Below are 26856 nucleotides of genomic sequence, written 5' to 3'. Positions count from 1 at the left end.
CTTTACTGATTTTTAATTTTATTTTTAACTTTGTGTGTGTATGACGTTTACGTACTAAACCGTCTCGAAAGACGACCCCGACACACACCCACACCCTTTTTACTGGATCCAGGCAAAGGTGTTCCGGTCAAGCCAGACTTCAGGTCGGGTCCCAGGAGCACACACTCGTCTCTCAGCCCTGCGCCATTCTCGTCACACCTCAGAAGTGAAACTGAGATTCCAATGACTGGACCAGTGCAAGCCGGCATAGAACGAGAATCGTGCCTCCGCTCCCTTCCACGGAGCAGCTTTGCCTACACCAGCTGCTTACCAAAGGTCACTGCACGCTCAACCCTTGCCCTGGCTTCCCGGCGTTCCTATGAACATCCGGGTCACGGTCGCATACAGACCAATGAGCGGAGGTCCCTGGCCCAGGGGGCGGGACCTAGGCGGTACAACATGGCGGCGCTCGGCTTGCAGCTTCCGTGACCCGTAGCCGCGCGTCTGTGCCTGTAGCTGAGCAGGGGTGGGCGCGGGTACCTCCGCGGGGCAGCAGCCGGAGAGGGAGCCATGGGGACAGTGCACGCCCGGGTGAGAGGCCCGGCGGCGGCCGGGCGGGACACGCGTACCTGCGCCTGGGGCAAGGGCAGCGGGGAGGGTGCGGGAGATGCTTGGGCCTGCGACTGTAGCGGTCCTGAGGACGGTGGTGACTTGCCCAAGGTCACTCAAGTGGAATTATTCCGGGTGACCTCACAGCACTGGCCTCGGTAGGAACGCGGTGGGGAAGAAGGGTCCCTCGAAAGACAAGATACGAACAAGATATTTAACAGTCTTGTTTCAAATTTTTCAATTGCGAGGTGCATGAGCGTTCAAATATGTGTATGTGCACTTTTTGTGCAGAGCCTGTGGAGGCCAGAAGGGGGCGTTGGAGCCCTTGAAATTGCAAGCCTCCTTTTAAGTGTCAGGAACCACTCTGATTCTCTGCAAGAGCAGCAGGTACCTTACCTGTAGAGCTCTTCTCTCCAACCCAGTGCTCTTGCTTAAAAATAAGTGTGTGTGTTTGTGTCCATGTCCATATGGAGGTAAGAAAACAACTTGCTGGAGTCAGTTTTCTTCCACCTTGTGGAGTCTGAAGAATCGAACTCAGGACATCAGGCCCCAGGGGCCAGCAGGACTTGGGCAACATTCTGTTCTATACCACAGAATGACCTCCCCTACCCATGAGTGGGCAGAGCAAACGATAGAAGAGACTTATCCTGCCTCAGCATTTCCTCCTTCCCTGTCTCTTTGTGCCTTTGGCTTTGTAACCCAAGCTGGCTTCACATTAGCACGTCTGTCTCAGGTTCTTAGAGCTGGGGGTTACAGGCATGTGTCAGTATACTTGGCTCAGTTACTGTCTTTAAATCCTTTGATTGTGGCTTTTTGAGATTTTTGCCTGTTCTCTTTCTCGTGTCTCCTGAGGTCTGATGAACAAGTTAGTTTCGGCTTAGGGACACAGAACTTCTTCCTGACCAACTTCTGTGCTTGGCTAGTTTTTGGGTGGTCTTTTGGGCTCAGTGCAGTACCTTGGTTCCACCCAGCAACCTATGTCATTGTTGGCTCCTTAGCCCCAAACTCTTTCATTTTTTAACTGTTCCCAAGGGCCAGAGAATGAGTTACGTGTCCAGAGTCATAGAGCCTCAGAATGTCCTAAAATGAAGACTTAAGGAGCCCTGGACCCAGCACCACCGAGTGTGGACAGCATCACTTCCCCTGTAACTCATTTTCTGGTAGTGTCCCCTTACTTCCAACAGCACTTAGCCCAAGCATCTCACCCAGGCCTCCAGACTTGGGCATACCACTTTCACAGAGCTGCTTCACACACCATTGCATTTGTGACCCCATTGTTGAACTGTGCTGGTGCCCTGGGCCCATCCTATCCTATTACTCATGTCCACCCCAGCTTTACCTAGCCAAACAGTCCCATCCCATAGAACTCAGTTCAGATTTCCAGTACCCTCCTGAATACTGCAGGAACCCAGGAGGCAAGTTCCTCCTCAGCTCCACACGTACCCTCCAGGCAAGCACTCAGGGAGCTGTACTCCTAGATCTCTTAAATTGTGATTTCACTAGCTTGTCAGGGCCAGCCTTGAGCTCACTCTGTGAGGCTGGCCTTGAATTTGTCATTCTATATACTTTTCAGTAGCTGGGATTAGCGTTCTAATTGCTAGGCACAGTGGTGCACAGCCTTATTCTCAGTGCTCAGTAGGCAGACGCAGTTGGATCTGTTGTGAGTTCAAGCCCAGCCCTGTCTACTTGGTGAGTTTTAGGCCAACCAGGGCTACATAGACCCTGTCTAAAAACAGCAAGTGAATTTCTATTAGTAAACAGTTTTTGGAGGCCACCAGGTTTTGGCAGACGTGTCAACCACAGTGGCACCGTGTTTTGACATCTGTCCTCCAGATTGTGGGGCTGGTGGTCTCTGATGGACTTTGTTTCATGCGTTAACATTTTAGAAACAGTATTGGAATTTTTAGAGTAATGGAACGAAAACTCTGCCCAAGCAAGGCATATTTGCCAACTATTGGATTAAAAATGGATCCTCCTGCACACTCTTACTAACATTTCCATACTTGTGAGAAGTTAATAATGATTTAGTTAAAAAACACTAACACCAAAAGCCAGTGGATAGTGACAGGAAATGATGTATTCTTTGTCATCCTTGGTAAATACCCTGGGTTAGTGGGGAACTCACAGCCCTGCATCTTCCTGAGTGCTGGGGTTATGGGCCTGCACCTGCTCTTCTTTTCCCTCCCCACAGAAGCTTGGTGAGAACAAGAGAAAATTGTATTTATTAGCATCCTGTGAATACAAAAAGAGTACAAAAAGAGGAAACCTGTCTGAGGTCACAAATTTCTAACATTTTTTTGTTTGGTTGGTTTTGTTTTTTTCAAGACAGGGTTTCTCTGTGTAGCCTTGGCTGTCCTGGACTATTCTTTGTAGACCAGACTGGCCTTGAACTCACAGAGATCCACCTGCCTCTGCCTCCCTGAGTGCTAGGATTACAGGAGTGAGCCACTGCGCAGGACAACAAATTTCTAACATTTAAGAGGTGTCCCTTTGGACTGAGGCATGATGGCTGAAATCTTAGAAACTTAGGAGTTTGAAGTAGGAGGATCAATAGCTTAAGACTCTTCTTGGCTATATATTTGAGGACATCCTTGGGTATGTCAGACCCTGATTCTGACCCTGCACACACATATACACACACATACATACAGAATGGCTCAGAGGTGATGTTTAGCCTGGTGTGGTGACTCATGCCTGTAATTCCAGCACTCAGGAGGCAGAGGCACAAGAATTATAGTAAATTCAAGCTTGGCCTGTGTACCAGTCTTAGTACCTCCCCCTCCCCCACAGAGGACATGTAAGGTGGATCTTCAGAATATGCAGGGAGCCAGCACAGCCTCATGATGAAGGTACTTAGACTGGATTGGTCTTTAGGTTTGTCTCTCAATAGGTCCTTGAGGACCAGTCTTGAGGGCAAATGAGGGAGGAGTCACAATTCTGTTGGGCTCCTGATCCTGACAGAGCCTGTGTCAAGTAGATGTGGCAGAAAGTCTTTACGTACTCTAGGAAAAGGAAATCGTAGGCCCGGCGTCCTTGTTTTGCAGATGTCAGCACTTTTGTACATGTAGAGGGACTTGACTGTGGGAAGTGGCCAGTTATTGCCTGCCTGTTGATGATAGTCCTCTGAATTGTCACTCTGAGTCCACTTCAGGGATGCCTGGATATCTCTACTATTAAGTGTCTCAGTGACTTAGGGTGTCACTCATAGGAACAGATTAGATGTTCCATGCACACACAGATAAAGCACTGTATTTTGTCTGTTACATATATGTAATTGTGTTTTCCAGTCTTCCCAGCCATGCTCACCCAGTTCCAGCTCCCAGAAAGCTTATTAAGTTCTTGTAATTATTTATTCAGTGGTAGAACGTCTTCTGCCTGAGCTTCCTGGTGTTGGCATTAAAGCTGTGTGCCACCATGGCTGGCTTTGAGGTGGTAACAGTTCATATTGTCACTGGGAAGCAGGGCCAGGCTCAGGAGGAGTTTCAAAAGGAGCCTTGGCTACACAGGGTGTGTTAGGATAGATCCTGTCTCAGAAAACTAAAACAAAGGAAAAAAAACAAGTTGAAAACGTTCAAGAGTATAGCTTGGTGGTGTGGAGCACTTGGCCAGCACGTGCGAAGGTTCAGTCTCCAGTGACACAATTCAGGTTGTGGAAGGTGCCTGCGTTCTGGCCCATTGAGCAGCTTGTGCAAGGTTTCTTTCTCTTTTTTGGAATCTTTGTTTTACTTACAAGTTACGAACTGAACACAGTTATTAAGCTCTGCCCCTAGGACCTGCCCATTGGCCTACACCTGCCTTCTGTTTTCCATCCATCCCCAACTCCCCACTCTGACTGAAGGGAGCAGCTGTGCTGGATTGTGGCACTACCTGAGCCTAAAGGTGGAGATGTGGCTCATTTTCATCGTCAGCTCAATTACTTCTGGTTTCTTCATTCCCTCACAGAGTCTGGAACCTCTCCCGTCGAGTGGACCTGACTTTGGAGCTCTGGGGGAAGAAGCTGAGTTTGTGGAAGTTGAACCTGAAGCAAAACAGGAAATTCTGGAAAACAAAGATGTGAGTGTCCTGTGGATCATCTTGATGTGGTTGTTTCTGGAATGTTCTCCTGGTAAGCCCTATGGAGAAGTAAAGGAGCTAACGTCACCATTTGCAAGTAGAGAACCTTGACTTCAGGGCAGTAGCTCCCTATTCCTCAGGTGTTCCTGGGTGGCAATTGATATGGCTGGTCTAGGCAAACACGTTTATTTCTACTGAAAAATAAAACAAGACAAGAACTTTGCCATGGTTGGAGAGATGGCTCAGTGGGGAAGAGCCATCTTCCCCACTGGCTGCCCTTGCAGATGGCCTGGGTGTGGTTCCCATTATCCGTGTGATGGCTCAAAACCGCCTTTAACTCTAGCTCTAGATTCTAGCGTGTAGAAGATCTGACAGCCTCGTCTGGCCTCCACAGGCATTGCACACATGTACAAATACATGCATCACATTAAGTAAAATAAAATTTAAAGTTTTTCAAAGATAGACTCAAATTATGCTTAAGACTATGTATATGTATGTATATGTACATACACATATATTTGCTAACACTAGGGATTTAGTGCAGAACCTTTTGCACCTTTTGTTTGTTTGTTTGTTTGTTTTTGGCTTTTTGAGATAAGGTTTTTCTGTGTAACAGCTCTGGTTGTCCTGAAACTGACAGTGTATACTAGGCTGACCTCAGACTTATAGAGATTCACCTGCCTCTGCCTCCCAACTGCTGAGATTAAGGGCATGCAGCTGGTAATCTCTTACATTATAGATTAAGTCCCCTACCACAGAGCTACAGCCCCAGCTCTAGAGTTTCTATTTCTGTTCTTTTCTTCCAGAAGAGTCGAGGGTCATTCTTTACTTGCCTTGTTGCCTCTGTGTGGGATCTTCATCCCACAGCAGAGGCTAGGTGTGGCCTGTCTTAAGATTGGGCCATGCTACTTATTAGCATGCATGACCCACGTGATCTTGGGTTGCAGGGCTGGAGAGGCCAGAGCTCATTCATGGGCGGTATAGACCTGGCAAAGGCTAACTCTTAAAATAAGAATACAGGACTGGAGAGCTGGCTTAGAGGTTAAGAGCGCTGCTCTTGCAGAGGACTTGGATATGCAGCCCCCACATGGCAGGTCATAATCATCTGCAACTCCAGCTCGAGGGAGTCTGTGGGCACCAGGCTCTCACGTGCTGTGCAGACATACCTGTAAGCAAACACCCTACACATGAGAGTTTGAAAAGGATGGAGTCAGGAGTAAGAAGTCCAGGTTCTTACACTGGAGAAGACCTTGCCCTTTGTCTCAGACCCTGCCTCCAGCTACAGTCCCAAGCTGCTTCCTGTGCTGGGGGTGGTGACCTCTGTCCCCTTGTCACATTTAGGTGGTGGTTCAGCATGTTCATTTTGATGGACTTGGACGGACTAAGGATGACATCATCATTTGTGAAATTGAAGATGTTTTTAAGGCTAAAAACCTCATTGAGGTAAGTTTGTTTTCTTTGCCTGTAATTTCTGAATAATCTGAGACTACCCACAGCCCAGCCCCCAGCCTCTCACCTCTGAGGGAGACTCAGGCCTGCAGAGTCTCCCACAGCTCACACAAACTTCCTGCTCTCTGTTCATCCTGAGGAGGACTACCCTGTCCTCATTTGCTCCGCCAGCCTGTCCTGCACTCTTGCTGACTCAGCATCAGCACCATCCCCAGGTCCTGCTGAGCACCCTGGCATCCTCTGTGGATACCCACTTCTCATCTATCTGTCACACAGACTCTTCCTGTGCTGTAGTAGGATGGTGCCTGCAGCTTCCTCCTGGCCTGCCCTTGGGACACACTGACTGGCCTAGCAGAGGTCATTAGTGGTGTCCTTGTGGCCAGGTCAACTGGCTCCTCTCTCTGCCTCTTCTTGCTAACTTTGGGCAGTGTTGGCAAAACAACGATCAAAAATTCGTGGGTTTGAAAGTTTAAGGTGATGGTTCAAGACAGTTATGTAAAGAGGTGTAAACTGTCACAGGTGGAGAGTGTATCGGTGTGAGTGTGCACACTTCCCTGCCACCACTGCTTGACCACTCCCAGAGGCCAGCCCAGGCTCCGCCATGTCTTTTCAAGTGTGTCATCCACTAGGATGAACCCAGGCCACTGAGAGCACTGAGATTCTCTTCTGTCATTGTGAGGGCAGTCCTGTCTTTTCCTGCATGTCTGGGAAGCCTCACTGCAAATGCTGTGTGTCATTGCTGTGTCTCTGTTGATGAACACTAACTAAATTGAGTGCTTGGCTGTCTTGTATGGCCGTGCATTCAGCATCTTACAGTTGTGTTACAGTGTGCACAGTACAGGAAGGTCAAAGGGCACATGGTCTGGCACTTCAAGGGTTAGCATATCGATCTTCAAAGGAGATCCACTATTCCACACCCCTGCAGGGGATCAGAAAGGTCCACTCTCCAGAGCTGAGAGCCGCCCTCTCTAAGGTCTCCCCATCCATTAGACACAGAGTGCTGTTTCATTATTCCTATTTGAATCTATGTCCCTGGGATCAAACTCTGGCTTAGTGGCAAATACCATAACTCACTGAGCCACCTCACCAGCCCCCAAATACTTTATTTTTATTGTTTTTGCCATTCATCTCTCTCCTGTTTGTTTTTCTTTCTTTCTTTCTTTCTTTCTTTCTTTCTTTCTTTCTTTCTTTCTTTCTTTTTTTTTTTTTTGTTTTGTTTGTTTGTTTAGACAGCAGCTCACTATGTGGCTCAGGCTGGCCTCCATCTTTAGCAACTCCAGCCTTAGCCTCTGAGTGCTGGGATTAGAAGCAAATGCCTGGCTTCTGACTGTGAAACACCTGTTTTCCTATGGGTTCTTGGCCCTTGTTCATTCACAGGAGCTCTTTGTGTCACTTTGTCACCGCCTTTTTTCCTGTTACCTTTTTTTTCTGTTCATCCTGGGTCTTTTCTATGTCTGAGTGCTCAGTCTACTGGCTGCTTTCTGTACCTAAACCATCTTTCTGTGTCTGGGTACTCTCTATGCTGGCTGCTTTCTTTCTGTGTCTGGGTGCTCCCTATGCTGGCTGCTTTCTTTCTGTGTCTGGGTGCTCCCTATGCTGGCTGCTTTCTGTGTCTGCGTACTCCCTATGCTGGCTGCTTTCTTTCTGTGTCTGGGTGCTCCCTATGCTGGCTGCTTTCTGTGTCTGGGTGCTCCCTATGCTGGCTGCTTTCTGTGTCTTGGTGCTCCCTATGCTGGCTGCTTTCTTTCTGTGTCTGGGTGCTTCCTATGCTGGCTGCTTTCTGTGTCTGGGTGCTCCCTATGCTGGCTGCTTTCCATCTCAACCAGGTTCACCTGGCAGGTCTGTTGTAGCTTCTTTTCCCAGTGTCCATCCCCAGAGTGTTGCTTTCACATGTTTTGGTTTCAACTCAGTGTTTATAGCACCCCAAGCTCTGTAGCCTATTCCTCTCTGCTGAGCCCAAGTGTGCTTCTGCCCACTACACTGTTCCTCATGGAATTTCACAGGCATTTCCTGCTACATACACCTCTCACTGCATATACTCACAGGTCACATGGCTCTTAGTGTTCCCATGGCTGTTCCCGTGTCTTAAGAGAGCTCATTCTCTGTTTTCCCCTCCTCTAGGTTATGCGGAGATCTCATGAAGCCCGGGAAAAACTGCTTCGCCTAGGAATTTTTAGGCAAGTGGATGTTTTGATCGACACGTGTCAGGGTAGGTGCCATGGGAATGTACCCTTCTGATGCCATCCTGTAGCCTCCGGGGTCACAGTGTAGCCACGTGGTTAGATGCAGAGCACCCAGAGATTTCTCAGGTAGATCTTGGAGTTAATTGGTCCTCTCAAAAGTTACACCTGTGGGTTTCATCATAACAGAGTGGGCAGGGCCAGTGACCTAATCTAAAGCTCAAGGTGCACCAATGAGTCAAGATGGGACATGGGGGCACCTGGGGACACTGGTGACCTTTCAGATACATCTCACTTACAAAATGGAGGTGCTCAGCCTTTTAGGTAACTTTTCTCTGACCCAATAGTGAATGATACAGTTCAAACATGCAGGCCTTCTCTGCCTCCCCAGGGTCAGTTTAGTGCTGTTTGTTGGCACTTGGTTTAGGCTCTCTCAGTCCCTGTTGGACATGGCTTTGCACTGGTCAGCTCTCCTCTGGCTATGACCTCAGCTCTTAACCTGGCCGCACCATAGAATTACCTGACAGCAGAGGCTCGTTAGGGAGTTGTAAACCTGTCATTGTGCTCGTCACACTGCATGTCACTGACCCTGCGTGCATTAATTATGAGTGTGGCCTTGACAGCTGTGACAAATGAACCTTGTGAATGTGAGGTGTTAACAGTGGGGACATGTGTCAGAGTAGCTAGCAAGGGTTTGATGTTGTGGTACACACCTTCAATCCCAGCACTCGGGAAGCAGAGACTGGGCCTTCTCTGTGAGTTTAAGGCCAGGCCAGTATACATGAGCTCCAAGCCAGCCAGGACTGCATTGAGAGACACTGCCTCGTAATTAATAGATAAATGGATGGATGGATGGATGGATGGATGGGTAAATGGATGGATGGATGGATGGATAGATAGATAGATCGATCGATCGATAGATAGATGGTCTACATGATGAGTTCTAGGCTAACAAGGACTGCATTGAGAAACCTGTCTTATAAACAAACAAACAAACATAAATAAATAAGCCAGACCAGAGCTAAGGCCAGGCTGGCCTACATGGAGAGTTCTAGGCCAACCAGGATTGCATTGAAAGACCTTGCCTCTTGGATGGATGGATGGATGGATGGATGGATGGATGGATGGATGGATAAATGGATGTATAAACCAGATCAGCATCAAGGCTCTCCTCTGTGCCTTCCTCCCCAGCCTGTGGAGACCATGTGGACATCTCCATTCCTGCTGCCCAGGTGTCTAGCTGGAACACCCAGCAAGTGCCGTGGGTGGAAGGCAAAAGCCGCCTCCTCCACTGAGATCATATCCCTGCAGATTTTGACCTCACTCTGCACTCGCCAGCCTTGTTGGGTTGTGAGGTAGAGACTTCCAGCTCAGACACTGCTCACACTCCACTGGATGGAGGACATTTGACTGTGCTGTGTTGCTCATTTCTCAGATGTTACTAAAATCCTTACTGTCTTCCGAGTTCCATGCTTTGATGTTGGTTGGATGAGGCTCAGAACATTTTCAAGGTCCTCCCTAGGGGATACCCCATTCCCAGCTTGGGCTGTATCCAGGACAGAGCAGAGTTTTAGGTGTTGTAGAGGTATGCTTTGGTTTATATGTGTGCAAGTATGTGTATGTGTGTGGACACATATGTGGGAGTCAGTAGGTCCTGGGAATTAAACCCAGGTTGGCAAGCATGGTGGAAGTGTCTTTACCAGCAGAGCCATGCAGACCCTTTTTGTTATTTTCTCTGTAGGCGAAGATGCACTGCCGAATGGGTTAGATGTCACCTTCGAAGTGACGGAGCTGAGGAGGCTGACAGGCAGTTACAACACCATGGTTGGAAACAACGAAGGCAGCATGGTAGGATGTGACTTCCATTGTTGTTTAGAGTTCTGAGTGTAAGCTTTTGAGATGTGCCTGTTGGAGAAATGGCAGTTGCTTGGTGTTAGGTACAGTTTTTCATCAGCCTCCCCAGAACTGGTTGGCACGAACTTGAGGTCCTCTCTACCAATAGTAACCTTAGTACCAGGGCAGATGAGTACATCAGTGGTCTTGTTTAGATTCCTTTTGCCCTGGTGGGGGAGATTTGGGAGTGGGATGGGAAACTTCTGCCTTCCTGCTTCCAGGGTGCTTGGTGTGGCCAACTTTCACCTGGTCAGCCTGTGTGAGTGCTGTGTGCTTTGCTTGGCAAGGGTGCCTCATAGGAAACAAAGTCCTGTGCACTTGAGCCTTGTTTACACTGCCCTAGTACCAGTGTCATCCTTTCCCCTCCCCCTAGGTGCTCGGCCTCAAACTCCCCAATCTTCTGGGACGTGCAGAAAAAGTGACTTTTCAATTTTCTTATGGAACCAAAGAAACTTCCTACGGCCTGTCCTTCTTCAAGCCACAGCCTGGAAACTTCGAGAGAAAGTAGGAAGCTAAACAACTCCTTGTGCTCAGTGGCCTGGTTTAAAAGTTAAAGTAGATGGCTTGAGGGTGAAGTGACACCTGGCAGCCAGCTGCCTCTGCCGAGGTCGCTGTTCTGAGGATGTGCCCCAGTGTAGTCTAATTGAGCCTGTTGTTTAGCCGTGTGCAAGCCCCCGTGCACAGACTCACTGTTAAAGCTCTGTCCCATTGCCTCCTAGTTTCTCTGTGAACTTATATAAAGTTACGGGGCAGTTCCCGTGGAGCTCACTTCGGGAGACCGACAGAGGCGTGTCTGCCGAGCACAGTGTGAGTACACTGGGCCCCGTGTATGGTGGGGACCGTGAGTTCACTGACTCTAGAGAAAACTTGTGTGTGTGTTGGCCTTCTCCTGGCTAGATGCCTCCTCCCTAGCTAATGCAGGTAACCAGGGGGCAGAACTGGCTGGTCTCCACAGTGGTCATGGCATTTGTGCTTCTGACAGACTGTAGCACTGTTCTTTTTTCTTGGTAACCCCCTCTTTTTTTTTTTTTTTCTAAGCTTCTTTGTTTGTTTATTTGCTTGTTTTTCTTTTTTTTAATTTATTTTATTTTATATGCATTAGTGTGAAGTTGTCAGATCCCTTGGAATTGGTGGTATAGACAGTTGTGAGCTGCCATATGGGTGCTGAGAATTGAACTCTGGTTCTTTGGAAGAGTAGACAGTGCTCTTAACCACTGAGCCATCTCTCCAGCCCCCTATTTGCTTGTTTTTCAAGACAGGGTTTTTCTGTGTAGCTCTGGCTCTTTTGGATCTCACTCTGTAGGCCAGGCTGGCCTTGAACTCAGGGATCCACCTGCCTCTGCCTCCAAGTGCTGGAATTAAAGGCATGCACCACCACTTCCCGGCCTTTTCAAAGCTTTTTAAGGAGCACACCCTGAAAGAGTCAAAACACCTACTTTCCGCATGGAACAATAGAAGGGAAAGGAGCTGGAGTGTACAATGGTGTGGGGAAGGTGAGGGTGGGCTGGGGAAGGACCTGGAGCTTGCAGCCTCTGAGGCAGCTGTGTTGAAAGACAAGACTGGACCGAGCTTGCTGTGTCTCAGGCCATTTAAGTGTAACTGGGCGCTGTGGGTGTGCACCGTCTATCCCTATGAATCCGGGTGGTTACTGTAGAGTCAGCAGTATGTCTCCCTAAAAAGTGGTTTGCTCTCTGAGAGCCGCCCTGTGTTCAAGGAAAGAAGCCAGTTGGGACACTTCACTTCCTGCAGGCATCTGGGGAGAGCATGAGTTTTGGGGCCCTCATGCAGAGTGATCGCCAAGCCTGGCTGCTGCTCCTTAAGTTTCTGTGGTGTCTCAGTCCTCACAGTGCCCCTGTGTGCTGAGGTGGGCACTTGTGGGCCACAGTCTTGCACACCAAGGGTATGGACTGGCCTTCAGTTGGTGCCTCCTGACCCTTCGTGGCCTTGTGTTTTCCTCCAGGCCTGTGGGCTGTGGAGCTTGTTAGGATGCTCTCTGAAGAGTTTGGCACCTGGTGTCCTTACGAGTGAAGTCACAGCTATTCCTAAAGCTCCTTGACATCATGACATTCAGAGAGATGGGCCTGTTCTGAGCTAGAGTCTGGGGCAAGCTGTGGGCCAGACAATCTGAGAGGCAGGAGTCGGGTTCCCTGGACCTGGCTTTGCTTGTTCCCATTGGCTTGCTTCTCCTCATTCTTCTGGGGCTGATGACATCCAAGTGACGGCAGGTTATTGGGCCGCCAAGTGGGTGTGTATCTTTCTGTGATGAGGGTGACACCTGCTGTTGACAGAGTCACCTTCCGCTTTGGTATGGTCCTGTTCCTTCTGCAGCTCAGAGCAGCACTGCTGTGACTCAGTTTACATCCCTCCCATCGTTCTTCATGTGTCCTCTTCTGTTCCTCCCTGACCCTTATTTACTCTTATTTAAATCAGTTTATCTTGGGGCTGGACTTGTGGCTGGGGAAGGTCAAGTGCTAGCGAGCACTTGATCCATCCCTGGTGCTGAAGAAAGAAATTGCCAAGCGTGTTGCTCAGTGATGCCTCATGCTAAAGGATAGTATGCAGCAGCCTGTTCCAGTGTGAAAGGTGCAGAACCAGGCTTCCTTCCTGCCTTTACAGTTTCCCATATGGAAGACCAGCCACACCATCAAGTGGGAGGGCGTGTGGCGGGAGCTGGGCTGCCTCTCCAGGACCGCGTCGTTCGCTGTGCGGAAGGAGAGTGGACACTCACTGAAGTCGTCTCTCTCGGTAGGTAGGACATGCTGTCTGGGTGGAGACGTGCTGACAGTCCCTGCTGCTGTGGCACTGCCTGAGGTGCCACTGGGACTGTGTGGTTAGGACAGTGGCCTCTGTGGTTAGACAGTTAGGCTCCGTGTCCACTGCCCCCTTAGTCGTTTTTGTAAGTAACAGCAGTGGAAACAAATTAAAGGAAATGCAGCGAGTGACTGAGGGTGGTTGCTGGGCTCGCTGAGGGAATGGAGCTGGTCATTGTCAGTGGGAAACTCTGGTGTCTCTGGGTACACCCTCTGAGAACGTTGAACTGTCCCAGGAGGGCAGGAACAGGTAAAGCACTGTGAGCATGCTCGGCATAGCCCAGTCCTCAGCGCATAGCAGGTCTTACTGTCCCTGGAGCTTCTTGAAGTGAAAACGCTGGCATTCGTTTCTTTCAGCATGCCATGGTCATCGACTCTCGGAACTCATCCATCTTGCCAAGAAGAGGGGCCTTGCTCAAAGTCAACCAGGTAGGTTGGGAGTCAGTGAAGTGTGTACAGGCTTAACACAAAGCTCCGCCTGTAGTTGGCAAAGTCATCCAAGGCTGGTGTGTGGCGTGGTAGACAAAAGGCATTTGCCTACTGAACCCTGCATGGGGGAGGCTCTGGGTCGCAACACAGATAGGAAAAACCACTCCAGAATTGCCTGCAAGGGCTATTGGCTCCACTCTTAGGGTTCCTGACCTCAGCCCTTGTTCTTTGCAGTTTATCTTGTGTCTTTGCCCAAGGCCACAGTGGTTGACATGGTAGCTTCTTTGGTGGTGTCGCCTGAAGGCCAGGCACAGAGTTGAAGGGACAACTGTAGGCAGGATGGCCATGCACAGGCCTGCATGGCCGCTTGGGGCAGTGCCGGATCGGAGACCGTGGGACTAGTGTTGAGTGCCTTAAAGAAGTGTGATCAGCTGCCCTGCAGATATGGGGGGACTGGGTGACACACTGTGGCTGTGATAGTCCAGCCAGTCTCATCCTGCTGCTCCTGGTACTCATGGTACAGGCGGGACCCTGGGGTGCCCAATGTTCATTTTCAGGGGAGCAACTGGTCGTGAGGTTTTTATGTAAAATGATCCTGTCATGAAAGGGGCTCACTGTTTCCAGACACTGAACAAGCCCGGGCCCTTTGAAAGGCACAAACAGCGAAGCTGTCACTACATGGGCAGGGCTTAGTGGCTCCGTGTCCCTACAACCTATGCTTCTTCCTTCAGGAGCTGGCGGGCTACACAGGAGGGGATGTGAGCTTCATCAAGGAAGACTTTGAGCTTCAGCTGAATAAGCCACTTGCATTGGATTCGGTGAGTTTGTGGCCTGCACTTTGCCTGAGGGACCCTGAGCCTGGAGCACTTGTGTGCTTAGTTCTGTGAGGCTCTAACTCACAGGACTTAAGAACCTGCAGTCAGCATGCGTGGGCCAGGGCCTTACTCTCAGCTCCCACAGAGCTCCATCCTCCTTCCCTCTCCTCCTGGCACTGCTCAGGCTCTGCCGTCTGTGCCTGTGGTATGAAGCCCTGCTCTGAGTTCCCTGCCCTTTCCTCCCATCCCCAAGTTGAGCTGCCCTAGATGCACACTTTCCTAATGCCTTCCTGTGAGTTTGTGCTCTAGAGTGGAGCCAGAGTGCCTTGATTGTCACTGCTGCTGTCTGGCTCTTGCTGACTTCACAGGCAGTTTCTGAGGGATGAGGCTCTTCACAGGTGCTTGTTCATCATCTGCCTTCTGCTGCTGTAACATCCTTTTGTCTACTTTCCACATGGCCTACTGCTCCAGGCTTTTAAGAGTTTGGCACAAGCGTGTCTCCAGCCACCTTCTCTTATCTTCCAGCCTGGGGGTTGAGGGGTGGAGGGCTCTGTTGTGCTTATTTTGTAGATGCCCCATCTGTTCATCCATTTACCTACCCACCCCTTTGTGTGCTCACCCATCAACCTCCCCATCCACCCACCTGCTCATCCTATCTACCCTTCCACTCCCCGACCTTGTCATGGCTGCAGGGCAGTCTAGGTGCTTCTATCAAGTGGCGGGAGTATGAGGGTTGTCTTAGTTAGGGTTTCATTGGTGTGAAGAGACGCCTTGACCAAGGCAGCTCTTATAAAGGAACATTTATTGGGGGTCTTGCTTATATTATCAGCATGGCAGGAAGCATGGCAGTATGCAGGCAGACATGCTTCTGGAGACAGAGCTGAGAGTTCTACATCTTGATCCAAAGGCAGCAGAAGACTGTGTGCCACACTGGGCATAGCTTGAACATAGGAGACCTCAAAGCCCACCCCCACTATGATACACTTCCTCCAACAAGGCCATGCCTTATGATAGTGCTACTCCCTATGGGCCAAGCATGCAAACACATGAACCTGTGGGGGCCATTCCTATTCAAACCACCACAAGGGTAGAACCCAAAGGGAGCAGGAGGGATGGTGGTTGAAATAGGCAGAAAGGGGGATGGGTTAGTGCAGGTGGCAATCAGCTGATGCTTGGAGGAGGGGGTTCATAAGTAGAGAGTTAGTGTCTTTAAGGTCAGAGTTCACCCAGTAGTATGGCGGGTGGCTGAGGAAGAGCCTTGGGACCTGTACCTCTGTAAACCTGAGAGCACTTCAAAATGAAATGTTTAAAAGACAGGAGAGAACTGTGGGAAGCAAACAATAGAATGGCTCCTTTGAGGCATCTGGCAGTGCTGTGTGGTGGGGGAGTGGATAGATGGGTGGGTGGGTGGGTGGATGGGTAGGTGGGTAACAGAATGTGTAGATAGATAGGTGAATGGTAAAAGGTTGAATAGACGGATAGAAGGAGGGTAGAGGGCTCAGGATGTTTGGCTCTGGTTGGAGGAATTGGGACCTCGTCTGCCGGTGGAATGTGGTGTGTAGACGCCTCTGAGTGGGAGCAGGCACAGGGCCGGATGGAAGTAAAGCAGGGGCCTGGCTCTTCTCAGAGGAGCTCAGCGAGCTGCCTTCCAGAAGCCAGAGGTAGTGCTGTGTGCAGGTAGAGCTGGGGTAGGGGTGAGAGTCTGCCGAGGCCTTGAGGTCTCCAGGGAGCAGAGGCAGTCCTTAGCCCAGAGAAGGACCAGAGTGGAAGCACATCTCCAGGAACAGGCAGAGCCCGAGCCCCAGCACTGTCGTCTCTGTGGCTCCCAGTAGCTGGAAATGTCAGGGTAGAGCAGAGTGCTTCTTGACTTAGTTCCCGATGACGTCACTTCCCAGCAAACCTACTGTTAGGTGGAAAATGTCTCGACAGTGGTATCCTGCTGAAGAGCCAGCTCGCCCTGGCCAACCTTCATCCGATTGGAGCCCTTCCCCTGGCCTTCCAGAGTCTGCCACAGAGGTGACTCTAGCCAAGTGTAGTGTAGCTTGCGTGGCTTCCAGAATGCCATGCGGACAGATGGGCAATGAGTGTGCCATTAGACAGTGTGAAGGTGGGGGATTCTGTCCCATCGTTGCTATGTGGGGACTGTGCTGTGTGCTGCGTGGCTCCTCATGCTCTCTTCCCCTCTAGCTATAGCCCTTCCCACTGAAGCATCTAGAAAAGGACTGTCTGAGCAGTTGTGGGGTTCCTATGGTCCGACAGGCAAAGGACCCAAGATGAGCAGTATCTCTGGCCAGTCTGATGCTTAAAGGCCTGGGGTTGCTGAGTGAGAGGGCCTCCAGCTTGGCAGTGGTGTTCAGTAGGACTGGGGGCAACCCAGTCCTCTGATGAGGGTGTCACTGAGCCCCTTAACTGGATGGTGTTGCCCCTTAGGGGAGGCTAGCCACGTGTGTCTGCACTGTGTGACTGCAGGAGTGTTGTATCTCCTACAGCCTGAGGGGCTGCGTACCTCAGTCCTATGGGCCTGACTTCTCATGTCCTGGCTGGAACACAAGCTAAGGCGCTGCTGCTCTATGTGACTCTGTTGGAATTTCAGGTGCCCTCTGACTGAGTTCTTCAACCTCAACCCCTGGTCCCCATGTCCCAGCTGTTGCTCTACTCTGCACACCAAGGGCATTCAGAGTAGATCCACCTTCCTGCTGGTACTCACGGTACAGGAAGAAACACTGTTTTTACCTTTGCACAGGTATTTTCCACATCTCTCTGGGGTGGAATTTTGGTGCCCATCGGTGACAAGCCATCCAGCATTGCTGACAGGTCAGTGTGGCAGAGGCTCCCCCACAGTTCCTCTGGGTCTTTAGGGGTGTGTGTATGTGTGTGTTTTATACACTAGAGCAAGACTCAGATTGATTTTCCTGTAGAAAATATTGATTTTCCTGTAGAGACAGATTTTGAAGTATCCACTACTCATACTTAGTAGCTGCTTGCTTCTTGTGATACTTTATTGTATCAAATATTTTCTCATCCAGGCATGGTGGTCCACACCTTTAATCCCAGCATGTGGGAGACAGGCAGGCAGTTCTCTTGAGTTCAAGGCCAGCCTGGTCCATAGAGTGAGTTACAGGACAGCCAGGGCTACACAGAGAAACCCTGTCTCAAAAAACCAAAAATCATTATCATAATGAAGGAATTTGGTTAGTGCTTGTAGAAGTGGAAATAAAGGCACATATAAGAAGGTGGGATGCTCAGTCCTCCCAGAGGATAAGCCTGCCTAACCCTAGTTTGACTCCTTTTGGTCAGTTAGGAGTATGTTTGTGTGTACATATACAGAGAGTGAGCTGTAAAGACACACTATATTTTATATATGACTTGTATTCCCTTTGTTAATTGTTATAAAGAGACCACAGTGATTATTCATTGAGTCATAAGAAAGTCTTTATAAGTCACAGTGTATGCGCATAAATGCGTGTGTGTGTGTGTGTGTGTGTGTCTGTGCGCATGTGCAGGTTCATATATGCTGTGGTACATGGGTAGAGTCAGAAGACAGCCTTCAAGAGTTGGTTCTCACCATCCACCTTGTTTTGAGTCGGGTTCTCTTATTCTGCTGCTGTGCTGCAAATGCTAATCTGGCCGGCCCTGAGCTTCCAGGTGACTCTCTGTCCTTGTCTTACCTCACTAGAGTTGCTGGGATTGCTCTTCGTGTGGTTTCCAGGGATCTGTCTAGCACCCCTAGGGGAGATCACAACATTTGTAACTTCATTCCAGGGATCAAAAGTCCTCTTCTGGCCTCTTCCAGCACCAGCCATATACATGGTGCACAGACAGACGTATAGGCAAAACATTCTTACCCATAAGATAAAGACACAAATCTTTAAGAAGCACCCAAGAAAAGAGCTTGCAGTTTGCCTAAGTTATTAATGCAGCAGACTGTTCCGGAAAGCTTTGCTTAGCATTCAGACAGTAAAATAAAAGTCTGTGTGGACCTCTGAACTCCCCAAGTTCATATGAACATATCAGAGAGACTTCTATTGGGCAGAACAACCAGTGCCCTGCTCCCTATGCGCTGTCTCAGACTCTCAGAACAGCTTTGCTTGTGGTTTACCATTGAAGATTAAACCTAGCTAGGTGTGGTGTTGCACGCTTTTTATCCCAGCACTTGGGAGAGCAGAGGCAAGTACATCTCTGAGTTTGAGGGCCAGCCAGGGCTACATAGTGGGACCTTCTCTGAAACATATCTATATATAGTGATAGATATAGGTAGTTATAGACATACCTAAAAATTTTGAGCTCCCTTCCCCAGTTAAAAGGCATTTTGGGAGATCAAGACAATAGGGAACTTTACTAACCTTTGGGGAGGCCCTGGGTTCTATCCTCAGCAGTTAGAATGCAGTATAATTCATTGTAGAAAACCAAAGTAACACTCTGTGTGGGCTGTTCCTTCTGGTATCTGCCCAATGTGGTATGCTGTACTGATGTGTGACGGGCACCTTGCCTTCTCCACCCAGTGTGGCTGGGGAGTCAGTGAGGTGTCTGGTTGGGCAGGACCCTCATGGTGGATCCCTTGAACAGCTGCCTACCCTTTAAGGGATGGTCCTCCTCCTCGTTCATCTTCCCCCAAGTGTCTTTGTTGTGTCTCATTGCTCATACCTCCAGAATGAGCTGCTGTTGGGTTTCAGGGTAGATTTTGATGGGTGTTACATGCTCACTTGCATCTTTCCTAATGTTCTGTGTTGTGAGAAGGTGTTATACAGAACCAGCTGTGATTCTGCTGCTGTCTCTTGCTGGGGGTCTTGTGGATCCTCACCTAATGAAGTGATGCCTGTCACTTTGCTTCAGGTTTTACCTGGGAGGCCCCACGAGTGTCCGAGGATTTAGCATGCACAGCATCGGACCCCAAAGCGAAGGTCAGTAACTCAGGCTGGGGACGTGCGGCGCTTTCCTTCTCTGTGGGCTGCTGTCCGTGAAGGGCCGAGGTTGTGGGAATAGCGGTTTGCAACAGTGCGCGCATCAGGACTTCCTGTGCCTGCAGTATAAGGATAGCATTTCCAGCAGCCATGCCAGCTCCTGCTCCTCATTGGCAACCTTCGCTCAAAACCCAGCAATTAAGTAGTCCTGTGCCGCAGCACACAGTTCCCTCTCTGAAGACTCAGTGTGCCTCATCCCCCATGCCTTTGCTCCCAGAGACTGCAGGTTTGTGGGCTGATATGTCTTAGCAGGTAGAATTGGTGTAGATCTGTGACTGGGTAAGGTGATTTTCTTGAGATGTCTTTGTTTTTTTTAAACAGATAGTAGCTGTATCCACTAACACTGTAATTCCAAATTCAGAAGCTATCCTGAAAGCATCTGCTTTAACAGGCCTGTACATTCGTTTCAAATCAGGGCACGCCAGGTTTAACTTTAGCACTCAGTGAGTTAAAAACAAATAAAAAATAATGGAATGAAGCAGCCACAGATTTGCTCCTCAGTTACTTTCAGGTACTGTAGAGGTAGGTTAAATTTCACACTATTTTGTTTTAGATACAAAATGACACACGAGGAGCTGAAGAAATAGCTCAGCAGTTAAGAGTACGAACTGTTCTTCCAGAGGACCCAGGTTTCTAGCACCCACCCGGCCTCACAACCAACTGTAACTCCAGTGCTGGGGGCCTGATGCCCTCATTTGGTCTCTGCAGGCGCTGCACTCGTGTGCTGCAGAGACATAAGTGCTGACAAACACCCAGACTTTTTGTTGTTGTTGTTGTTGTTTTGAGACAAGGTTTCATTATGTAGCTCTGCTGTCAAGGTCTCACTGTGTAGCTCTGGCTGTCCTGGAACTCGCTGTGTAGACCAGCCTGTCCTAGAACTCACAGGGGTGCTCCTGACTCTGCTTCCTGGGTGCTGGGATTAAAGGTGTGTGCCACCACAGCCTGGCCCACTTTTTTATTTTTGGTTGTGAGCCTAGCCTTTAAAAGCTGAGCCATTTCTCCAGCCCTCATACGCATTTTCAAAAAGACACATGACAACTACATGCGTTTGGAATAACACTGGTAGATTAATGGTGGTGTTTACAGAGGGCTGGTCAGCTGGCATCCCCTGGGTTCTGAAAGGCCTCACATACATAGCACTACCCACAGCTGCACACACTGGTCTCGCAGACACCCTTGTCTCTCTGCTTTTACACTTCCTTGCTTGCTCCAGCACAATTAAGAGAATTGAATTTTTCCTGCCACAGCAGCAAGAGCCCCAGAAGCAGGGAACACAGCTCGAAAGAGCCTTGAAAATGGCAAAAGAAAGGGAGGACAAGGGCAAGGCTGAGGCACAAAGATGGGGAGAACTTACCAAGGCTTGGGCTTTGGGGCCCACAGAGGCCAGATACTTCCCTGACTGTGGTAGGAGTTGTGGGCTGCGGAGCTAGGGTAGAGAGATTGAATAGTCAACTAAAGAATGAAAATATTCAGGTCCTCTGCTTAGCTTCTCTTTCAGTTGGAGGGGAAAAGGGAGGTGCCTACCCCTTCCCTGGAACACTCCTGCTCCAGGACAGTGTGAGCGCTGTCCACTCTGACTGAGGAGCTAGCCAGTGGGAAGAATTGACCCTGCTTGCTACAAAGTCACCACAGCAATTTTCCTCTCCTGGGGAACCTGAGACAGTGACTGACTCCAAAAAGAACTTTTCTCCAGGTCTGGCCTGTTTGGGCAAAAGCCTGAGCTCTGGCAGCCCCAATAAGCTGGGCTTGGACACTGTCCCAATGTGCCAGAGAAAGAGAATAGTGAAAGACAGGGAGGTTCCTCCGAGCGGCCACTTCAGAAGGAGGTTGATCTTTCACTCCAGGCACTGCAGACAGGGTTCTTTTGTGGTACCCTGGCTCCTCAGCTGTGTCAGTATCGAAGGATCCTGAAAAGGAGGGAGGCTGGGCTTGCCCTCGTGGTTTGTGGAGCAGAACTGAAAGCAGAAGCCACGGTGCTGAGTCAGCAGATTCTCTTTTCCTTCCTTAGGAGACTACCTGGGCGGGGAGGCCTACTGGGCTGGGGGCCTGCACCTCTACACCCCACTGCCTTTCCGGCCTGGCCAGGGTGGCTTCGGAGAGCTTTTCAGAACACACTTCTTCCTCAATGCGGGCAACCTGTGCAACCTTAACTATGGTGAGTCTGCCCCAGCCACGAGTTCTCCTGACGCTGGGTGGTTCTGTCCCTGATGGTGCCATCTTATAAAGGGGAAGCTGTGCCCTGTTCCACAAACAAGCTTCAAGTGCTTCCGGATGACGTTAGGGCCCAGAGCTCAGCAGGGCTGTCCAGAGCATGCTCACAGGGCATGTGTCCAGCTGAGCAGTTTGGGAACTGTGGGCTCTCTCTGGAGTGTGGCATGGGGCCTCCCAGCTGCTCTGCTAGAAGGGCCTTTGTAGGCTGAGGGCAGGATAGTCAGACCCAACATATTGAGACATTGAGCTGGCTCTGGGGAAGTGGGCTCAGATAACCAGCCCCATACCTTCTCCACCAGCTAGACCAGCTGGCCGGGTCTCTGCCAGGAAAGAGCCACACATCTCTGCTCACCAGCTTTGCTCTTCCAGGTCAGGGCCCCAAAGCCCACATCCGGAAGCTGGCTGAATGCATCCGTTGGTCCTATGGAGCAGGCATCGTCCTCCGGCTTGGGAACATCGCTCGGTTGGAGCTGAACTATTGCATTCCCATGGGCGTGCAGCGGGGCGACAGGTGTGTGGGGCCATTGTCAGCTCTGCAGCTCTGTGGAGCTTCTGTTGGCAGTTTGCTCTCGGCTGGTCACTTCAGTGGCTTTTAGGTTCAGGACGTAAAGAGAGATTGAATAGTCAACTAAAGAATGAAAATATTCAGGTCCTCTGCTTAGCTTCTTTCAGTTGGAGGGGAAAAGGGAGGTACCCACCCCTTCCCTGGAACACTCCTGCTCCAGGACAGTGTGAGCGCTGTCCACTCTGACTGAGGAGCTAGCCAGTGGGAAGAATTGACCCTGCTTGCTAGAAGTGTAATGCAGTGGAGAGAGCTTACCTGTGCCACCACTGGCCTGGGGCTGGCCACAGCCTAGCAGTGGCCTGGGGACTCCACCCATGGACACGGAACAATGGCTGTGTTACGTGGGTGAATTTTGCCAAGAGCTATTTGGGGTTTTAGAAGATATCCCATCTCTTACATTACCTGTAGGCATTGTGAAAGTGTCTGGAGACCCACAGAAATTATTAGAGACAGGAAGCTTGAGTGACAAGGCTCTGGATGTCAGAAGTCAGGGCGTGCTGGTGAAGAGCTGCTGCTAGGGCACTGTGCCTGGCTTGCACAGGACCACCTTCTGGACAAGCAGTCTCACAGGGAGGCTCGGATCCCCTCACAGCCCCCAACCATGTGACTTTACCCACGCTAGAGCACATGGCCAGATGCCACTTTGCCTTGTGGTAAGGCCCAAAATAGGTTACTTAGCCACTCTGGTTCTGTTTTCCTAGAACAGAAGGTGACGAAGGCAGTGCTCAGAGCTTCCATATGAACAGCCCTCCCGCTCTGCTGTTCTGTGGTCTGGCTGTGGTGTCTGATACTCCCGGTACATGGCTGCTGGTGTTGTTGGCCTGCTCTTCTCGTCCCTTAGTGGTATCCTCTGTCCACACCGTGCCTGTTGTTTGCAGTATGACATGTCACAGTCTCTGACTTTAAAGAATGCAGTGTGGCAGAAGGGTTGACGTCCCTAAGTCCCCGGTGCACAGCAGATAGCTTCTCAGATCCTGCCTTAGCCTTCTGCCTGTGCAGCCTTTTGTGCAGGTGGAGCCGGAGTGAAGCTATGGCCAGGTGGCCAAGGCCCATGTCCCTGGAAAGCCGTATAGGAAGCGCTGTGAGTACAGGTCAGAACCAGAACCTGGAAGCTGCTGCTCATTCCGTGCTGGCATCACCCGCTTAGGGAGTGTGGTGGGCTCCCTAAGCGGGGATGCCAGCTCTAAGCAGCTCAGCTGCTGTGGCCGATGCTGCTGTAATACTGACAGCAGCCACAGGGTGGCAGTGTGCACCAAGCAGTGGCTTTGCTTTTGAACCCTTTGCTAATTGGCCCATTAGCATATGTTCTTTCCAGCTCAGGACCCCTCAGCTTCGCTTCTCTCTTAGTTAAACCCGAGATGCATGTTTCAGAGATTAATTGAGAACATAGCCTATAGAAAGAAACAGTCAGCTGTGCTGGAGTGGGGGAAGGTCCCGGCCTGGGTTGCTGCAGCTGTTTGCCATTGTGCCGTGGCAGCAGGTGTTTGTGTGGGCTGTGAAGGCTCTCCGGGTCAGCCTTGGATATAGAAGTACCCTTCCTCCGTGCCTTGGCTTGAAGCTTTGTTAGCAGGAGTGCAGTTTGATAACGTTTGAGGGAAATGACCTCAGTTTAGCTTGCTTCTAAAATTAGGCAGTTGGCAGGTGGACAGTTGTCTGTAGCCCCGCCTCCAGGGTTAAGCTAGGTGCTCTGTAACTGGCAATTGTGGCCTTTACAAAAGGGAGACAGTTTGAAGTGTTCGGACTTGGGTCCTGAGTGATTTCTGGTGCCGCCTTCTCTGGAACCTGAGTGTTCTGTCCTCAGGCTAGGTCTCTGGAGACCCAGCATGAGTCAGCGCTGCTCCAGCTGCTTGCTGAGCTGCAGGAAGGACGCCACCATTGCAGCTGGTGGCAAGAGGCTCCAAGATGGGACCTTGCTGAACTTTCTGAGAGGACGGACACAGGGTGGGGAGGGCATCCTGACCATGGGTACAGCTGTCCTGGGGGAGGGGTGTGGTGTGGTGAACCAGGTATATGGGGTTATAGAAGACTCTGGGGAATGGCTGCCTCCAAGTGAGCCTCTTTTCGGTCTTCTCCTTCACTCCCTTCCTCTCAGAGTCTGTCAAGGGTTCTGTTCGGGGCCTGTGAGTGCTGTTCCCTACACCTAGCACTGCACCCAGGGCAGAGCTTTGGGGGTTTAGAGTGGGCATCAGTGGGCTTTCCTGATGACCCCTGCTGGGCTGGTATGAGGGTGGGCACTGCCTCGATGGGGCAGGAAGGCCGCCTAGAGGTAGATGCTGAGGAGGCCATCAGGTCTGCAGAGGACTGGTGGTCCCTTGCCTTGTGACTCTAGGTGTCACCTTGTGTACCCGCCATGGCCATCGCTCTGTGGTGTGTGTGTCACAGCACAAACATTGTTGATTTGTTTATAGTTGTGATAACGGCTGTACCAAATGCCTGTGTGTTACCTAAAGAACTTGGTGTGTTCATCTCGACGCTTACTTCTCTGGGTGTTTCTCTAAAGCAGCGACAGCAGCCGTGGGCCCTTTTATGGACCTCGTAGTCTGGAATGTGAAACTGGCAGCCTAGGCCCACAGCTGAAGGCATAGATGCACTGTGAAGCTTGGGCTTGAGTCCTCACCTTCCAGGAGCTGCTTCCCTCCAATTAGCAGGGCTCTTCAGGGAAGTGTGACTGCTGGGACACTCCAGTGTGGCCCAGCTCTCAGGAACCTGGGTCTTTAGTGCAAGAACTGAGTTTTGGCACCTGTATCTGGTCCTGGCCAGTGTGAGAAGGTCCTCACAGGATACCCCAGAGCTGAGCTCTGCAGAGAGCTTACCTGTGGTAAGCGCTTATATCTCCTTCCTGATCAGGAGCAGGTCTGGCTAGTGGCTGGCTCTCTGAGGCACTGTTGCTGGATTATGGTGAGCCCCAGGACCATCCTGAGTTCTGAGCCAGCCCTAACACGTGGGCCTCCTCTTCTGCCGCTTCCTCTCCTGACACCAGGTGGGTGGGGTGGAGGAGCAGAGGGTCTTAGGCTCTAGCTCTGTTTGGTCTCCTCTCTCCAAAGGCTGATTCTTACTAGCCTAGGCAGAACTGTGGGGTGCTAACAGAGCCTCTCCATGACGTAAGAAAGTCTGTGTTTGACATCTCTTTCTTTTTAGGATTTGCGATGGCGTCCAGTTTGGAGCTGGGATTCGGTTCCTGTAGCTTGAGTCCCCGGGGCAGCTTGGGTGAGCAGCAAGAGTCTTCCAGGCCACATGCCTGTTTGGAGGTGACACAGTCGAGTGCTTCTGGGCCACAAACCTTATGGGAAATCACGTCAATAAATTTTAAACACTCAGCTGTGTCCTGGATGTGGTCTGTTTTTCAGGCCATGCGTCTATCTGGACACCTGCTTTTCCTGAGGACATGTGATAGTCTGACCTTTGGGTCCTGGGCCTAAGGGCTTTCAGGTGACCTCCCCCAGGCACCTTTTCCTCATAGACTGCTAGAGTCCACTGCTGAGAGCCCACCTACCAGAAGTAAGGCTGAGCTGCCGGGTGGCCTCAAAGAACACTGTCCCTGCCTGCCAGCACAGGAGGTCAGCTCTGCCAGCATGGTGAGGCAGAAGGGAGATACACTGTCTGCTGATAGCCATGGCTGCTCCTGCTTGTCATAACTGTGACTTGAGCTGCTCAGTCATCCTCTTGTAGGAAGCTGAGATGTCCAGAGAGTCTGTGGGCCAAAGTGCTGCCGGGCAAGACTGACTTCAAAAGACACCCATGCTCCCTCTTAAGAGCCAGCAGGCCTGACTTCTGCCTCTGCTTTCTCTGAAGCACTCTTTTGGTGGCACTGGGTCCCCAGATGGATCAGATCCAGGCTAGCTGATAAGCGCATTCAGTTCTGCCTGCCACCTGCTCCTCTGTTGCTCTGGCTTCATATTGTTGTTATCCCCCAGTCTTTCAGGGGGATCAGTTGGAAGCCACCGCTTGCCTCTGCTTGGATACCAGTGTCCACAGATGTTCAGGGCTGTCATATTAAATGTTACAGGAACTCTTGGGGGTTGGAGACAGGGTCTCACTATAGCCCAGGCTGGCCTAGAACTTTAGGGATCCCCAGCCCCTCATGTTCACACCACATCAGGGCGATGCCACAGCATATGCACACAGAGTACACACAGCTGTCCCAGGCCATGAGTTACCTAGAGGTTACAAGGCAAAGGCTGATCAAATCTGTGATCCCAGCACTCAGGAACCTGAGGCAAGAAGTTCATCATGAGTTCAAGGCCAGCTTGAGCTACGGAAGACCCCATGTCAAAAAACATACTAAAATATAGTTGCACTTAATTGTTGAGCGGTACTGTTAAGAATCTAACTGTGTTTAGGATAGACCTAGTTTTCGTGAGCTTTACTATGTAGCCAAGGGTGACCTTGAGCCTCTGATCCTCCCGCCTTCCCCTCCCAAGTGCCGGCATTACATGTATGTACCACCGTGTGAGGTTTGTGCAGCACTGGGAATCAAGCCCAGGGTTTAATGTCTGCTGAGCACGCACTTTAGCGAGTGAGCACATCCCTAGCAGCCCCCAAGTACTGTCACTGCCACCGGCTGAAAGCTGGGAGCCGGAGCCTGAGGGTTTGTTGGCCTGCTGTGTCCCAAGTTCAGGGTTGGACATGAGCATCTGTCTACTCTGATTAAGGTCTCTGTAAGTGGCATTTGGAAGATGTTTTCTTTTTATAAGATTTATTTATTTTATATGTATGGTATGGGTATTTGTGTGTACCACATGGTGCCTTGTGCCTGTAGAGGTCAGAAAGAAGGTGCTGAATCCCCGAGAATTGGAGTTGTCGATCATTTTGTGAATGCTGGGAAGTGAACCCAGGTCTGCTGCAAGAGCAGCTGTGTTCTTTAAAAAAAATTAATATAAACCTGGCAGTGGTGGCACACGC

At 50.4% G+C, this 26856-nt stretch overlaps 1 protein-coding gene across 1 annotated transcript; it reads left to right on the top strand.

Moving 5' to 3' along the window:
* Positions 1–411: 411 nt before the first annotated feature.
* Positions 412–25271, top strand: Samm50 (SAMM50 sorting and assembly machinery component). The gene is made up of 15 exons (XM_021630851.2): positions 412–570; positions 4531–4641; positions 5983–6084; positions 8212–8299; positions 10012–10118; positions 10537–10667; positions 10883–10970; positions 12780–12908; positions 13331–13402; positions 14134–14220; positions 16961–17031; positions 19051–19118; positions 21187–21333; positions 21759–21900; positions 25093–25271. Exons 1-15 carry the CDS (start codon positions 550–552, stop codon positions 25136–25138), a joined length of 1410 nt encoding a protein of 469 aa, XP_021486526.1. The 5' UTR covers positions 412–549; the 3' UTR covers positions 25139–25271.
* The last annotated feature ends 1585 nt before the right edge of the window (positions 25272–26856 follow it).

The sequence above is a fragment of the Meriones unguiculatus genome, chromosome 8 (assembly GCF_030254825.1).
Source record: "Meriones unguiculatus strain TT.TT164.6M chromosome 8, Bangor_MerUng_6.1, whole genome shotgun sequence".
Classification (NCBI taxonomy): Eukaryota; Metazoa; Chordata; class Mammalia; order Rodentia; family Muridae; genus Meriones; species Meriones unguiculatus.
This window is presented reverse-complemented; position numbering and strand designations above follow the sequence as displayed.

Bases quoted from the DNA above. Each gene is read 5' to 3' on its own strand.
- Samm50 (XM_021630851.2), top strand. From the start codon at position 550: ATGGGGACAGTGCACGCCCGG. The intron at 571-4,530 runs GTGAGAGGCCCG...ATTCCCTCACAG, and splicing joins TGGGGACAGTGCACGCCCGG to AGTCTGGAACCTCTCCCGTC. The intron at 14,221-16,960 runs GTGAGTTTGTGG...ACCTTTGCACAG, and splicing joins AGCCACTTGCATTGGATTCG to GTATTTTCCACATCTCTCTG.